The sequence below is a fragment of the Zootoca vivipara genome, chromosome 6 (genome assembly GCF_965207765.1).
Source record: "Zootoca vivipara chromosome 6, rZooViv2.hap1.1, whole genome shotgun sequence".
Lineage (NCBI taxonomy): Eukaryota > Metazoa > Chordata > Lepidosauria > Squamata > Lacertidae > Zootoca > Zootoca vivipara.
Window position 1 is genome coordinate 69,322,956 of NC_142589.1, and position 15,857 is coordinate 69,338,812.

General features: G+C 43.5%; 1 protein-coding gene across 4 annotated transcripts; it reads right to left on the reverse strand.

The window, feature by feature from the left end:
* Positions 1-1,391: 1,391 nt before the first annotated feature.
* LOC118087278 (sulfotransferase 2B1-like) lies at positions 1,392-10,267 on the reverse strand. 4 transcript variants are annotated; one of them, XM_035119788.3, is made up of 7 exons: positions 10,124-10,267; positions 7,940-8,094; positions 6,584-6,792; positions 5,953-6,079; positions 5,234-5,328; positions 2,441-2,621; positions 1,392-1,567 (listed from the first exon to the last, which is right to left on the reverse strand). In XM_035119788.3, exons 2-7 carry the CDS (start codon positions 8,076-8,078, stop codon positions 1,458-1,460), a joined length of 861 nt encoding a protein of 286 aa, XP_034975679.1. In that variant the 5' UTR covers positions 8,079-8,094; positions 10,124-10,267; the 3' UTR covers positions 1,392-1,457. The 4 variants fall into 4 exon arrangements, with proteins under 4 accessions (XP_034975679.1, XP_088527287.1, XP_034975678.1 ...); XM_088671161.1 differs by having other exon boundaries at positions 6,584-6,832; positions 7,940-8,567; positions 10,124-10,228; XM_035119787.3 differs by having other exon boundaries at positions 7,940-8,567; positions 10,124-10,227.
* Positions 10,268-15,857: the final 5,590 nt, after the last annotated feature.

Consider the following 15,857-nt stretch of genomic DNA (forward strand, 5'->3'; position numbering starts at 1 on the left):
GCGAGGACATTATTAGCCCAAAAATGGAAAACCCAGGACTTACCGACAATTGGAGACTGGCAGACAAAGATGATTGAATATGCAGAATTAGCGAGACTGACTAGCAGGATTCGAAACCAGAGGGAGACAAGGTTTCTAAGGGATTGGAGTAAATTTGTGGACTATATGGAAATGAACTGTAAAGGTTTAAAGACACTTGCAGGCGTGAAATAAATCTGATTAGAAAACCTTTTGAGGGGAGGGAGGGAAGTCAAGCTCGGCGGAGCATGTTTTTTGGGATGTTTGTATTTTTGAATGTTTGTTTATGTGTTTGTTTGTCTTGTATAATGTTTTAAATGTGTTTATTTTGGAAAATTTAATAAATAATTATAAAAAAAACTGCCTGTGCTGCCCACCATGTTTTGGTGCTCCTCAGCACCATCATAATCAACAACAATAAAATTCTACCCCACCTTTTCCCCTGACAGGGACTCAGGGTGGCTTACATGTAAAATACGAACAATTAAAAACAAAAGAGGGGCAGAATTTTTTTAAAAAAACAACAATCAAACCTTGTATATCTATTAAAGACATACGGATAATGGACAATGTGGGTTTGGGCTTTCCAGATGTCTTCTTTCCCCCAGTGGCATGCTTCAGTGAACCAGTTACCGTTTATCAATTAACCATGGCAATGGTGATCAGTAAACAATTTTCAGTGTGGTTTAATAATCTATTGTTCTTCACCAGAAACTCTGAGAATTGTAGATCTGGCAAGGGAATGGGGGGTCTTCTAACAACTCTCAGCACCCTTAATAAACTACAGCTCCCAGGATTCTTTGGGGGAAGCCACGACTGTTTAAAGTGCTAGTGTAGTGTTTTAAATGTATGGCATGAATGTGGCCTGAGTTGGCATGTGGGTGTGTTGCAGGTTCTAGTTCCCGTGTTTGCTTCTCTGTTATGCTGTCTGTTGTTGATAGTAGTAAGCTGTTTGAGGCTGAGTTGTGAGTTTCTCTTTGTTAGATCAAAATAAATCAGTTTTGTCATATGAGCCCTCCATCCCATTTGTGTGGGGTGGAGGTCTCATAAACCTGTCTGGTAGAGTGAAAAGGAGTGACTGTATTGAAGTAAACAACTTAAATAAATTAAAATTACTCCTGTGACTTTCTGTAGTTTGCCAGATCTTGCTGGAACACCCATGAAAAACATCTTGTTCCCATAGTAACTCCAGCAAAAACAGCTGAGCGGATGAACTACAGGGAGCTACAGCGGATGAACTACAGGAACTACAGGGAGCCAAAAGGGACATTTGAATAAATTCCAGTAGGTGCTGAAAGGCCAGAAGCTTTAAAAAAACACCCTTAAAAGGAGTCACACATGTAAATTAAAAAAAATACAACAAAACCATACAATTTCTATTCAGAAATCTGTTTATTTAGCAGTACGTTTATTTAGCAGGAAGAATAATCTGACATTCTTTAGTCCCATGGAAATGCCATGCGCAGACCCTGCATGTTCTCACGATAAACACGGTCAAAGTGTTCATTCTGTGCCACAGTCAGGTGGTTCTTCCAGTCCCCAGAGATACCTGGAACAACACAAGAGGGTGTGAAACCACTTTGTAACCACAAAAAAGATCCACTAAAATTACTTCAACTAAAACCAGGACCCCATTTTGTCTTGCTCAGGACTTGTGTTTCCACTGGATGAAGCAAGGCAGCTGCCTCAGGTGGCTTTTTTAAAGGAATAGCAGGACCTGCTCCCTGGCTGTTCTTCCCAGGCCCTCCCTCAACTGGTACCCCAGTACTAGTCATGCTTCCATGTTGATGGCCTAGACTTACCTAGCTGCATTTTCCCAAAGCTCCACAAGTAAGAATGGGCAAATCTGTCAATTTTGGTTTTTCTCCTTTTCTCTCTTTTTTTCAAATCTTAAATTCAGTTCTCTACATTTTCACACCGGTTTGCATTTTTTATTTAAAAAAATTGTTCCCATGAAAATCCATCAACATTTTAATACAAATCTCTCCCAATATACACATTTTTGTATGCAATTTTACACAATGCACATTTTTGCAAGCCATTTTCCCTATTATGATTCATTTTCATATGCTCTTGTCACTAATATATGCATTTACTTGCCTACATTATGCAAGCAGTTTCATTTTTGCACTGATCAGTTGTGTGGAAAATAGCACGAAAAATTCAGAGAAGTGAGAATTTCAAAGAACTGTTGAGTTTTAGAACTCAGTACAGGAAAGTATGGGACGAGTAGGCTTACTCAATGTGAACTGAATCAAATTTCTTCCCCACACTACTCCCATTCTCTCTCTCTCTCTCTCTCTCTCTCTCTCTCTCTCTCTCTCTCTCTCTCACACACACACACACACACACACACACACACACACACACTTCATAGGTTGCACAAGCCACGGCCTTTGTTTATCACTGGGTATTTTGTTACCTTTCCTCATGAGCTTTCCTTTTGTGTGATCATAATAGGTATCTGGAAACTGAGTAAAGTTGGACATGTTGTTGCCTTTCATCTTGTGGAAGGAGGCATTTTCCACCACAGAGTCGATTTGCTGACCGCTCAGCTCCTTACCAATAAAATGACAAATCCTCTTCACACTTCCTCGTAGGTCCTGCAGAAGGGAAAAGCAAATGACTGAATTCTCATATTGACACTACCATAGGGGGATCTGCCCTTTGAGAAAAAAGAATACAGAGGCATTCTTGCAGGGAGCATTGAGCAAGAATGCTTCAAGGCTACCTCAAATTCAGTACAGGACCCAGGAAATACTGGAGACAATGTTTGAAGACATTGAATTAAGTACAGAACAGCAGATTGTAGGCTGCACCTGGTCTGTTGTAGAACAAAGGAATGCCACCACGCATTGGCCTTAAGTCATTTTTATTTTATTTTAAATATACTGGAGAAGAAGCAAGGAACTCTGAACTCAAAATAGAAATGTTGGGGAAATCAATGGAAAACTCAGGGCTATGAAACAGGTTCGTTCCATCTGGTCATTCAAACCCCCATTGTAGCACAGACTTGCTGTAAGCACTAATCACCTTAGTTCTCTACAAAGGACACTTTCCTTTTTAAACACACATACTTTGTATATAGATACATAAATTGCTTTGAAGTATGTTGCTAATATATTAATTGATGCATAAAGGTGCCGCATTGGAAGTGTTATTATGTGTTTAAAGGATTGTACTGCAATCCTAACCATGTCTACTCAGAAGTAAACCCCACAGAATTCAGAGATGCTCATCCATAGGTATGTGGTTTTAGGGGGCAGATTAAGGATGAAATCCTATTGTGATTTTCCCCCCTATAACATTTTAAAGACCAAAGGAACACATCAATCATTATTGTTCTTTTCACAAGGAAATAAATAATCTCTTCTGAAAATTGCTAGTGTTATCACTGCTCCACAGTTGTTTTTTAAAGAGGGGTTGAACTATCTGGATTTGATTGCCCATTCTTACCTCCTTAAATGTTTCTTTCAATAATGAAATTAAATTTAAAAATCCTTTACATCCCCACCACCATCCAAGTTTTCTGCACTTACAGCATAACTAAACTGTCCCTCCTGACATGAGAGAAACAAGACAGGATAGCAACTTTATACTGAATTGTGAAATCAAGGTAGCAAGAATTGCTTCAGTCCTAACCCCACTTACCTGATGGTGAGCCCCACTGATTTCAATAGAACTTACTTCTGAAAGGGCATGTTTAGGTTTGCAGTGATAGGTGGATTTGTGATGGGCCATTAGTCACACCATGAGCTTTGTCTCTAAGGTGTCCTTGTTGGATTTTTTGAATAGTCAAGTTACTTTAGAGCCAGTCTAATGTAAATACTGTCTGTTTAAGAGAAACAGGTGCCGGTGATTTCTGTTAATTGCCCACAGGCGTGGGTTCTGCTCCTTGTATATAAGGCTCTGCCAGAAAGCCTTCTGTATCTTTCAGTTTGATTCATCTCTTAGTAGATCACTCTCTCAGTTGAATGTATCTCTTAGGAGAACTGTATCTCTCTGTGAGATCAGTACCTTAGTTGGAGAATACTTAGTTGATTCTCAGTTTAAGAGATTCCAAGTTGAATCTTAGTAAGAGAGACTCTTGGTTTAAGAGATTCCTTAGTTGAATCTTAGTATGAGAATTGTTTAGTTATAAAACTAGTTTGCTGTTAATTCTTGGGTAGTTTAATGGGAGTTATGTGGGAGTTTGTGGGGGGTTTGGAATGGATTGAAGGTTGGAATGTGGGTAGATAAAGTTGCTAAGAGAGAAAGCATTTATCTTTAATTTAAAGTCTCTTTTGAGTCATTTTGTTTTTCAGTTAAACCCAACCGTTTGTATTTTCATCTGTATACTTTTACAAGTGTCCAGTTAGTAAGGGGTTTCATATAAGGTATATAATTCCCTACACTTTTGGTGGTGTTTTCTTAGCCAAGTCGACTTCTGACTGCGTATACTCTGCATGAAGCGTACTTTAAAGGGCCGCTGGAAACTGGGATATGATGTAGGTTAAGCAAGTTTCAATACCCAGTTTTCTCCAATATTATTCTTATCAGCTATATATTTTTTCCAAAAGTCCTAAGGCTCTTGGCTAAGAGGGCTCCCTGTTTCATTAATTTTGAAAGGGAACATGTGGGGAAGGTAATTGATTTGCAGATACCTGTGGATAGCTGTGATGGTTAAAAAGTAAAGGTACTCCTGACCATTAGGTACTGTCGCGGACAACTCTGGGGTTCCACGCTCATCTCGCTCTATAGGCTGAGGGATCCAGCATTTGTCCACAGACAGCTTCCGGGTCATGCGGCCAGCATGACTAAGCCGCTTCTGGTGAACCAGAGCAGCACATGGAAATGCCGTTGACCTTCCTACCGGAGTGGTACCTATTTATCTACTTGCACTTTTATGTGCTTTTGAACTGCTAGGTGGACAGGAGCTGGGATCGAGCAACGGGAGCTCACCCCATCACAGGGATTTGAACTGCTGACCATCTGATTGGCAAGCCCTAGGCTCTGTGGTTTAGACCACAGTGCCACCCGCGTCCCCCGCTGTGATGGTAGTGTGTGCTAAAAATGCATATATTTCTGCATCAGCAAACAATGAAACAGAGCACAGACATATGCAGAACTAACTGGACAGAAAGCACCAGATAAAAGTGGCAAAATGATATGTCACATGACACAAAGTTGGAGACACAACCTGGAAGTGTGAATATTGTCCAGGCTGGGCCAATACCTGCTGTAGTTCTTCATAGGTGATGAAGAAGAAGTTGGACCTGTCCTTCATCTCCATCCAGTTTTTCACATGCTCAAACCAGGAACCATAAGACACTTGAAGAGCAAAGTGGAATGTAAACAGTTTCAGGGACGAGAGGAAAGACATAGAGGACACACCAGTCAGGAACCTACAAAAGACATTTCTTCACCTGATCGGGAAAAAGGTAGATAAGATAAAGGCCCCCTGGACAGTTAAGTCCAGTCAAAGGCAACCATGAGCTATGCGGCTAGCATGACTAAACTACCTCTGGTGCAACGGGACACCATGATGGAAGCTAGAGTGCAAGGAAACACCGTTTACCTGCCCACCACAGTGGTACCTATTTACAGAAGCAGGGAACTTTCAATGCCACCCAGATATAACTAAACCCAGCACCACCTAGCAACCGGGTTGTCGAATGATTCTATTTACATAGACAAGAGATCTAATATTGTCTATGACACTAGAGCAGAGGATTCACAATATGCCCATTCCACATGTTGCAGCCATTCCAATTCCCCTTTTAATGACATTAGTTACTTTTTTTATATAGAAAATGAGGTGAGTACGGTGGGACCTTTTCCTATTCCACCCCCTCCCCACCTATCTCACTGGGGATTGTACAGAAAGGAAAGGAGAGGGCAGGAAAGAGCCTTGAAGAGAACAAATGAGACAGGCTGATTTCCCTCTTTCCCTACCATTCCCACTCAGGAAATTTTCCATGAACTCTTCCAAAGTTCCAGGGTCCTTCACTGTTTTTAAGCCCTTGCTGAAATGGTAATATGAGATCATCACGTCTTTGGGATTACGCACGGTATAGATAACCTGGAAGAGAGGAAGGGGAAATATTTAGGGAAGGCAACAGGAGCAGCCCTAACTGTAGACAGACTGAGGCAGCTTAGGTGGGTCTCATGAAAATGAAGCAAAATCTTTGTTTAATTTACTGTTTTACAGCATTTTTCTAGCTGCTTGATTTCAAACCCTAAGTTGTCTTTGATCATACAGCAGAACCCTGCTTTGTTGTTTAATTTACTGTTGTTTTACTTGTTTGTTTGTTTATTAAATTTGTATATCACCTTATACCCCCAGCAGCTTGTAGGAATCAGTGTTTGTTGGTGTGTGTTTTTCTGCTACACCTCATGCAACAAATTCCTCCATCCTTGATTTGGGCTGGGGTTATCTCCCCTTTTTGGGTCAGATACTTGCCTTTCCTAGGGCCATAGGTGAAGTGTTTGAAACACTGAGCAGGTCATGCTGCCTAACAGAGCCAAAAGAAGCTGAAGGAAGGAGCCAAAAGAAGGTTTGATGTGTCAATTGTTCCTCTCTTACCTTGGCCTTGGAGTGCAGGAAGGACTTGGGGAAAATGTGGAAAGGCAGGTGAGATGACAGGAGCCTGGGTGGAGGAGATTTCAAGGCAAGCTGTAGGCCTGGTATATTCTCTATCCAAGGTGACCGTTCCCACACTGGTAAACTCTGGACCCAGGAGGGGTCTCCATCATGCCAGATTAAGCCCATGATCTCCTGCATCCAATGGGTACCTAGAGGAATGTCAGGTAGTCTTCTCAACCCCTCTTGATTCTGCAATAAACACATTTACTTTATCTTGTTCCCTCTCCCCTTCCATGGCTCAGTAGCCCAGTCTGCCCCATGCAAAACAATCGAAAGGATCATAAAAAATTGGAATGATTTTTTGTGAACAACAAGTTACTCAACACCCTCCTACACAGGCAAGATTCCAAAAATTCATGTCTTGTTTAACATGATGAATCAAATTGAATGAACTATTTTGAAGAGGGTGGAGCAGGTGAGGATATCAGCTGTGTGACTAATCTATAGCAGACATCTTACTTAGCTTTCTGTATACAATGGATGACGGCTCTAGAATCTCCCTGTTAAAATATAGCAAATCAGCTTCATGCTCGATCAAACATGTGATCCAGCTATTCCAGTACTGAAGAACAGATATTCCGCAAGAGGGCGTAATTAAGCCTCAGATTCTTTAAGTGGCCCTCCATTTGAAGGAGAATACCACCTGATTCTGCAATCAGTGATACGAACCTTGTCTGCTTAATCAGGAATCCAAAACAGCTTTATACTGAGGGGGGCGGGGAGGGATGAGGGGAGAGAAAATGGGAAACGAAATGATTGATTCAAGTTGGCTGTAGAGGTTTTGGAGGAACATCTGAAATTCTTGGACCTTTTTTCTTAAGCATCTTTCTCTTAAGCAAGAGTGTATCTTCCTGATCTTTTTATAGGTAATTGTTAAGGTAAGGAGGTTTATCATGATGGTGTTAATAGAGTCCTCATTTCAGGGGCTGTGTATCTAGAAATACAAAAATCTATGATGCAGGCCATCCGCTTAGGTGTCCGATGTTCCAAATAATGAGTTTAAGATGCATTTGTCAGTTGCATGGCACTCCTGGTAGAGTGGAATGTTACACACAGCCTTTAGTCATGACAGGACCATAATAACTGGTTTTAAATGAAACTTTTTTTATTACTTGATCCGAGTTGTCAAAAAAGGTGTGTCTTAACATACAAAGACTGTAAGAGATATGAAGCATCAAAAAAATGGATGCTGGCAGAGATTAGCTATTTTATTGTTTAATGTTTCTGAAATATGACATCATCATCTTTGAAACACCATTTACTCCAAGTTTAAAATTACCTAAATGCACCACTAACCTGACTTGGGGTAAGTGACATTCACTATATCATCATCCAACATTTGGAATTCATTTTCAACATAGCGGAGCGTTTCCTCTGAGTAAAACCGGTAGTCCCCTACAGGTAAACTGATTCCCTTGTATGTGAAAGAAGCCATTGATCACACTGAAAGACTGTAAATATGTTGTTGTTGTTATCATCATCATCATCATCATCATCATCACCATCTTCTTCTTCATCATCAACATTAATTAAATTTGTATACTGCCGAAGATAACAGTGCAGTTCACCACACAAAAATACAAAATACACAATTAAGCAAAAACAAAGCTGTAACCCCCTCTCACAAACACTTTATTAATATTCATTAGAACATACTTATCAATATATAGATATATATAGATATATGATCATGAAGGACAGATCCTGAAGCTGAGGCTCCAATACTTTGGCCACCTCATGAGAAGAGAAGACCTTGATGTTGGGAAAGATGGAGGAAAAGGGGACGACAGAGGACAAGATGGTTGGACAGTGTTCTCGAAGCTACTAACAGGAGTCTGACCAAACTGCGGGAGACAGTGGAAGACAGGAGTGCCTGGCGTGCTCTGGTCCATGGGGTCATGAAGAGTCGGACACGACTAAACGACTAAATGACAACAACATGAGAGAGTTAGTTTTGATACCACATCCTTTGGGACCTTCAAGTAGGACTGCCCACCTTTCACGTTGGGCAGCATTGTGGCTGGGCATCCGGGCCCTGGCAATGACCCAGCTCGTGGTCATAGGATTGACACCCCCTTCTGTGCCTGCTTGGCCAATCTATGCTGGCGGGGAAAGTGGCCGCAGGTGTTTTAAACCGCTGTGCGGCCAGGGGCTTCCTTCTCACGCCTCCTCGCCGGATCTCCCAACCCACCCGACCTCTTTTCAAACTTTGGTATGCATGACCTTGCTATGGACAAATGTCAGCCGCCTTATTGTTGGGGCTGGGTAGGAATATTTCCACTTGGCAATTGGTACCTGCAATTTGGTTTTTGCCTGCCTTTTAGCAATCGTCACAACTTTGCAAGGCTAGGCACTGGGTAAACCTTTGTTTAATGGAAGGGGAGATTGCCCCTCCTCCATAAGGATATCCTGTTAAAGGGATCTGGGGGTGTGGATCCTGTCCAAAGCCCGGGCGTGGGATAGGGCCATGCCATGACCCCAATGGGGATCCCTTGAGGTGCCCCTATTTGATGTAAGTCATAGGGCTCCCCCTTCTGGTGGTTTACCCTTAGTTCGCCTCCCTGTAGATGTAGCCTGGTTTCACCCAATGCCTAAGCCAAATATTTGTGTCTGCTTGCTTGCTTATTGATCAATGAGGAACAGGGCCTTGACACACAATCACTGTTTAAGGGCCAAACTGTAAATATAGCAGCAAAAGTGGAGGTGCTGAGTCAGTAAGACAGCCACAACTGCCGAAAGCATGAGGGCTTTTATGAACCAAAGACGGGCCTGTCCTAGCCATAGAGGCTAGTGGTGCGGTGAACCACGGCGCCGGGCGTTGGAGGGCGCCAGGTGAGCACGGGGGTCCGGCGGTCTGGCCAGGACTGCGCTCCACGAGCTGAGAGGCTGTGCCGAGTCTCTCTCCTTCTCCGAGGACTCCGCGCCGCACCTCCTTCTCCTTTCCCCCGCGCTGGGCTCCGCTCAGTTGAGCTTTGCCACCAGCGTGCGCACAGCACCCAAGCGGCTCTTGCTGGTCCCACGGTCAGCGCACTGGTGGTGAAGCTCAACTGAGCAGAACCCAGCACTGGGGAAAGGAGAAGGAGGCGCAGCACGGAGTCCTCGGAGGTGGCCTCCCGCTGTGCCACGGTCGCCTTGGCACTCCCGGGTCCTTGGAGAGGCTCTGGAGCAAAATCTGACCTCTCAGGAGCTGGTTTGGCCAGCAAGGCGGGAGGAGGTTGCCTGTAGCCCACCAGCTCATAGAAGGGAGGCTGCCTCAGCATGATCACTTCGGTGCTGCGCTTTCAGAGGGGGGCACTGGAGGGACCTTTGTGCCACGGCGCTGGATGGGCTTAAGACGGCCCAGACCAAAGAGGTATACATTCGGCTCTATGGGACTTGGAGGTTCTGAGTAACAATAAATAAACCTTTGAAACAGACCCCCTATTATAGCCCTAAAGGATACCCCAACCCACCTTAGAATTCAGCCTGTACCATACTTACAACCACAAGCTGCTTCTGATCTTCCCTTCTTCTGGTCTCTTCTTTTCCCTTGTTCTGCCAGCAGTATGGCAAGGTGAGATGAACAATGTTCACAATGCCCTTTGATATGCAGTTAATGATTTACAGCTGAAAACATTCCCAGGGGAAGCTTATGTTGGAACAAAGCCGACAGGCCCTATCTAAAAGACACAACTCAAAAGGAAAAGGGAATGGACAGGGAGGAGGAAGAAACAAAACTCAGGTGCCAGTTTAAAAGCAAAATGAGGCACTGGAGTGTCCCATCTCTCCCTCTGTCACAGCCAATTATAGAATTTATTGATTTAGCATTTAATTTTAAAGCCATGCATGTTCCAATCTGGAAATCAGACAGAGGGGAATCAGGCTATTGCTCTTTAAGGAAAGAAAAGGGAGCCTAACAGTAGGAAGCAAGAATTGTCTTTCTATGTGAAATCATGCTCTTTATTGCAGCTTGTAAAACAGTGGTTGAATTTTCCCCAAAACCTCAGACTTTTATATACATTATTTACACAATGAGTCCTATCTGATTGGCTGATTCTGCTTCCCTCCTGGAGCCTGATTGGGCTGCTACTGCAGGCCAACCAGTTGTTGCATTCTACAATCCTACCGGCCTAATAGGCTGATTAACTTCCTCCTGGGGTCTGATTGGGCTGCTGCCCAATCAGTTGTTGCATTCTAGGATCCTACTTGCCTATTGTTCTAGGATCCAAGCTTAGTACATAACACCAGGTATATACGGAGTTTTCTTGGGGACTTTGCCAGCTCACACAGGAAACCTCTAAACCCAGAAGAACAAATTAGGACTGACAATTACAAAGAACACACACACACACACCGCCACCTAAAGGTGGTTTTCATACATTGCATCATGACACATAATCTGAGAGGTTGTTTGTGGACGATGCAGCCTTGGCAGCACGTTCAGAGGAAGCTCCAGAGAAACTCATCAGCCGTTTTGCCCAAGCCTGCATGAAGTTCGGCCTTGACATCAGCCTGACGGAGACCAACACCTTGGATCGGGATGTCACCAGCACTCCATGCACCCGCAATCGTGGCTACACGCTTGAGGCGGTAGACCATTTTGTCCACCTGGGTTCCACCATAACCAGAAATCTCTCCATTGATGTTGAGGCGCACAAGCCTACTGGCAGCTCTGGCAACAGCTCGCCTCTCCAAAAGGGTGTGGGAGAGAGAATGTGGTGCTAACCTCCAATACCGAGATGAAGATCAGGAGGATTTTGGGCACCAAATGGCAAGACAGAATTCCAAACAAAGTTGTGTTCTCCCAAGCCCACATTCCCAGCGTGTTTGCACTTTCTGTCTCAGTGATGTCTGGTCGCATCCCACAGAAGGGAAGATGGCACAATCCCCAAGGCTGTGCTCCTCTCCTCTATTGCAGTTAGAGAGAGAGAAAGTTATCTAACGCCGTCTCTTCTCCAGTGTTTGAGGAGATGCAGCCATTACAGTCAAGCCGTTTGCGCACGAAACAAAATGGAGAATGCATTAAGATACCTCCCATGTGACCAGAGTTAACCAATTGCACAAGAGCTACTGGGGAACATTCCAGAATTAAACACGTAGCAATGCATTTAAGCATTCCCAATTTCAGTCAGTTAAAATCACTGTATTTGACACTGCTCCCCTGTACACCTGCTCCTCTCTGGCCTCCTTTCCCCCACCTAGCCGCTGCCTTCAGCATGCCAGGGCATCCTCAGGCTGCCTCCAGTCACCTCAGGCAGTGATGGAGGAGGAAGCAGCGACAGGGGACGCGGAGGTGGCGGCGGCAGTGGCAGGGAAGCCATTTTGTTTTGCCTCAAGTAGCCAAATGCCCTGGGGCAGCCGCACACCCTACACACACAATCCAATATCCCAACCATCAGTTATCACGCTACGAAACAGTGTGCACTATTTCAACTTCTTCTCTTACTGAAGAATTAGAATTGCGACCATCAGAAACTTGTCCCTTAATTATTTCTGGGGAGCAAACGGGGGGAGGGGGGAATTGTATTGCTGCACATGCTCAGAAGAGAGTTATCTGCCATTAAGGGCAGTAAACTTGCTGTGGAAAAAGAGGCGGTGGGACTTTGCAGCCTTCCTCCTGTAAAGCTCCGAAGCCTTTCAGACCAGGTACGTAGACATAGGTTTTCTTGCAGAATTGGAAAGAATTTAGGAAGTGCCCTCTCCCAAGATATCCATTCCTCATCTGTTGATGGTGTTCTGTTTGCTTATAAAGGGCCTGTAAATTTCAATCCCCTCGGTGAGCAGTTGGCACCGGCAGCCTTTCTGAAGGCTAACCATCGATAGCATCCAACACTGCAGAGTCTTAATGTGTCCACTGTAACCCCCCACCCCACCCCACCCCTCAAAAAAGGAAAACAGCCCAATGAATTTAGTGAACTGTTATACCGAATGTCTCTTTGGCCTTGATAAATGCAACCCTTCACAGTGACCACTGGCTAAACCCTTGGTCCCCTTCAAACGCTGACTGACAGGAAATGGTTGTGGCAGTTGTTCTTATTAAACATTTTATAGCTGGGGAGGACAGCTGCGTATTAACCTGTGTGGTTACAGAGGAGCATGTTATTGTTTTTACTTCATTTTTCTACTACACACACACACAAATGTGCTTATTCCAATCAAATGTGTTTAGCATCAGGACAGCGGAAGGAAACTCTGCTTAATTACTGTAGTCAAGTTTAAGTGAGTCTAAAATATGAACCAATACTTAGGCTCCAATACTTTGGCCACCTCATGAGAAGAGAAGAATCCTTGGAAAAGACCTTGATGTTGGGAAAGATTGAGGGCACTAGGAGAAGGGGACGACAGAGGACAAGATGGTTGGACAGTGTTCTCGAAGCTACGAACATGAGTTTGACCAAACTGCGGGAGGCAGTGCAAGACAGGAGTGCCTGGCGTGCTATGGTCCATGGGGTCACGAAGAGTCGGACACGACTAAACGACTAAACAACAACAACAAAAAATATGAACCTGGGTGTGCTCAGGGGATTCCTCTTTTTTTAAAAAAAAACATTAAAAGTGTGTTGTTTATAATTTTTTTAAGTGTTGTTTTAATTTCTTTTATTTTTGGCAGTGTTTTTGTGTTTATATCAGAGTTGGCAATGTTTTGGTGTTTATCTGTTTAGCTTTTTGCTGTAAAATATCCGGAATGTAGAAACAGCTGTAAAACATGAAAGGGCAGTTACGAACTTTATAAGTAAACTCCAAATCTTTATTGCTTTCAGTTTGCAGTTAGGCCTCAATGGAACCGCGGTGCCACTTGCACCGGCCATGCAGACAGACTTTTGCAAAAGGAATTGCAACTTTCTTGAAGTATTGGCTGTCGGAATAAGTAATCTTGCACCTTTATTATTAGTATTTTACATTTCACAAATGTAGGTAAAATAAAACAAAACTTGAAAATCAACACCTGTTTGGGATTGTAATTTCTCAGTGATCTGCTCCTATATAAAATTACCTGTGAGTAACTCCTGTTGAACTCAGTGGAACTTACTTCTGAGTAGGGGTGGGGTGGGGAATAAAATCTAGTTCACATTCAAAGGTGAACCTACCTAATTCACACTTTCCAAAACAATATGCAAAGTTAAATACAGTACAGCAATCCTTCAAAATTCAGCGTTCTCCAATTTTTGCAATGAAGTTCTCCGGTGACGTAATGTATACAAAAATTCATATACCTGGGTAAGCTGTGCGTGAAATAATTTACGCTACTGTTTTTTGTTCGGTAATTGTATTTGCAAAATGTGTATATTAAGGGAACTTGCATACAAATGTGTAGTGGAAATTTTAAACAAAATGCTGGTGAATTTCCATGAGGACTTAAAAAAAATTACGAACGGATTTGTGGATAGATCAAAAACTGAACTTAAGATTGGGAAAATGAGGAACTGACAACAGATTCACACATTCCTACGTCTGAGTGGACATTAGTATAGGATTGCACTGTAAAACTGCCATTCTAAACACACTTATAACCCAGATAAATGGGGCTAGGATTCCAGTCTTCCTAAAGAATATATCCCACTGAAAACAGTTCTTACATGTGGGACTTCCTCAGATCATAGCTGCCAAGTTATCCCTTATGCTGAATAGGCTTCCTCGCGAGAAAAGGGAAAACTTGGCAGCTATGCCTCAGATGTTTCCTGTTCCTTCTGTAAGTCATCCCCTCAGTGTTCTCACTGCATGCACTCATAGCTCATCACTCAACAGAGGCAGGAGCTCACCCTTGACTTATTTGCATTCGGATCTCATCAGTGACACCCAGGGGAAGTTAGGGGTTGGTTCCCATATCATAATGTGACTTTTGTTTACGGTTCCAGCCCACTTGGTTAATCGGGTGCAGCTCAAGGTTGGAGCTCCTTGGTTTAATTTGCAGTGCAAACAAGCTAGACTCCATCTTTGTTCTATATATAATGAGTATAAAACCTCTGGCGCCCTATCACTGCCCCCTAATTATTTACAAGCTAAAATTGCATATAAGCAGGCACAGAAAAGAGCCAAATGTGAATGGCAGCAAAATCGCTGGCAGGCTCTACTTGCAGCCTCAAGGTCTCGTAGCTCCCGTGAATTTTGGTGCCTGATAAACAGAAGATCAAAGAAATGCCCCCTGTCAGTTATCCCCGCCCCGATCTGGGAGCAATTTTTGAGGAAATATTTCTCGCAGACAGAGACCTCTACCTGCCATTCTGACGTTTCTTTCGAACACCTGCCCATTTGGCCCAAAACTGAACCTGATGAAATTCTAGATTTAATCTCGAAACTAAAAATAGGCAAAGCCCCCGGGCCTGACCTGATCCCGGCGGAGGCCATAAAGCTACATCCAGCCTGGTGGGCAAACATAATTGCCGCAACTTTTGATGCAATTAATGCTACTGGTCTCGTGCCCAGAACGTGGAAGGAGGCCATCATCATCCCAATACACAAAAAAGGCCCCCCCGATGATCCGGGAAACTATCGAAACATCAGTCTCCTGTCGATTATCGGGAAAATATACGCTCGTTTTCTGTTAACTAGACTGACCCAGTGGGCAGAGGAACTCCATCTCATCGGCCCAGAACAAGCTGGGTTTAGAGCTCACCGTTCAACCACGGACCATGCAGTAATTTTATACCACTTAGCTCGGAAATACTCTTCTTCTGAGCGGGGCCAACTCTGTGCTGCCTTCATAGATCTGAAGGCCGCGTTCGACAGCATACCCAGAAAACTATTATGGGGAAAATTGGCCCATTGGGGCATTGATAGGTTATTGTGGCTAATAACCCAACTCCACGATGGGACGACCGCCAGGGTGAGAATAACACCTACTGGTGACCTCACAAACTCCGTACCCATCAACAGAGGAGTTCGACAAGGGTGCATTTTAGCCCCTTATCTTTTCAATCTATTTATAAGCGACATGAGAACACCTCTAGCCGAGTCACAATTAGCTATCCACGCTCCTCGCCTTGCGGATTATCGCTGCCCCTTATTGCTGTATGCTGACGATGCTGTGATACTCTCGTTCTCTAGAATCGGTTTAAGGAGGGCACTTAAGATTTTTGCTTTGTACTGTAAATCTAACCTCCTTACCATAAATCAATCTAAATCGAAAGTGCTTATTTTTTCCAGAAGTCGGAAGTTGTACAAATGGATGTTGGATGGGAAACCTATCGAACAAGTTCAAAAATTTCAATACCTGGGAGTGCACTTTCAACACAAC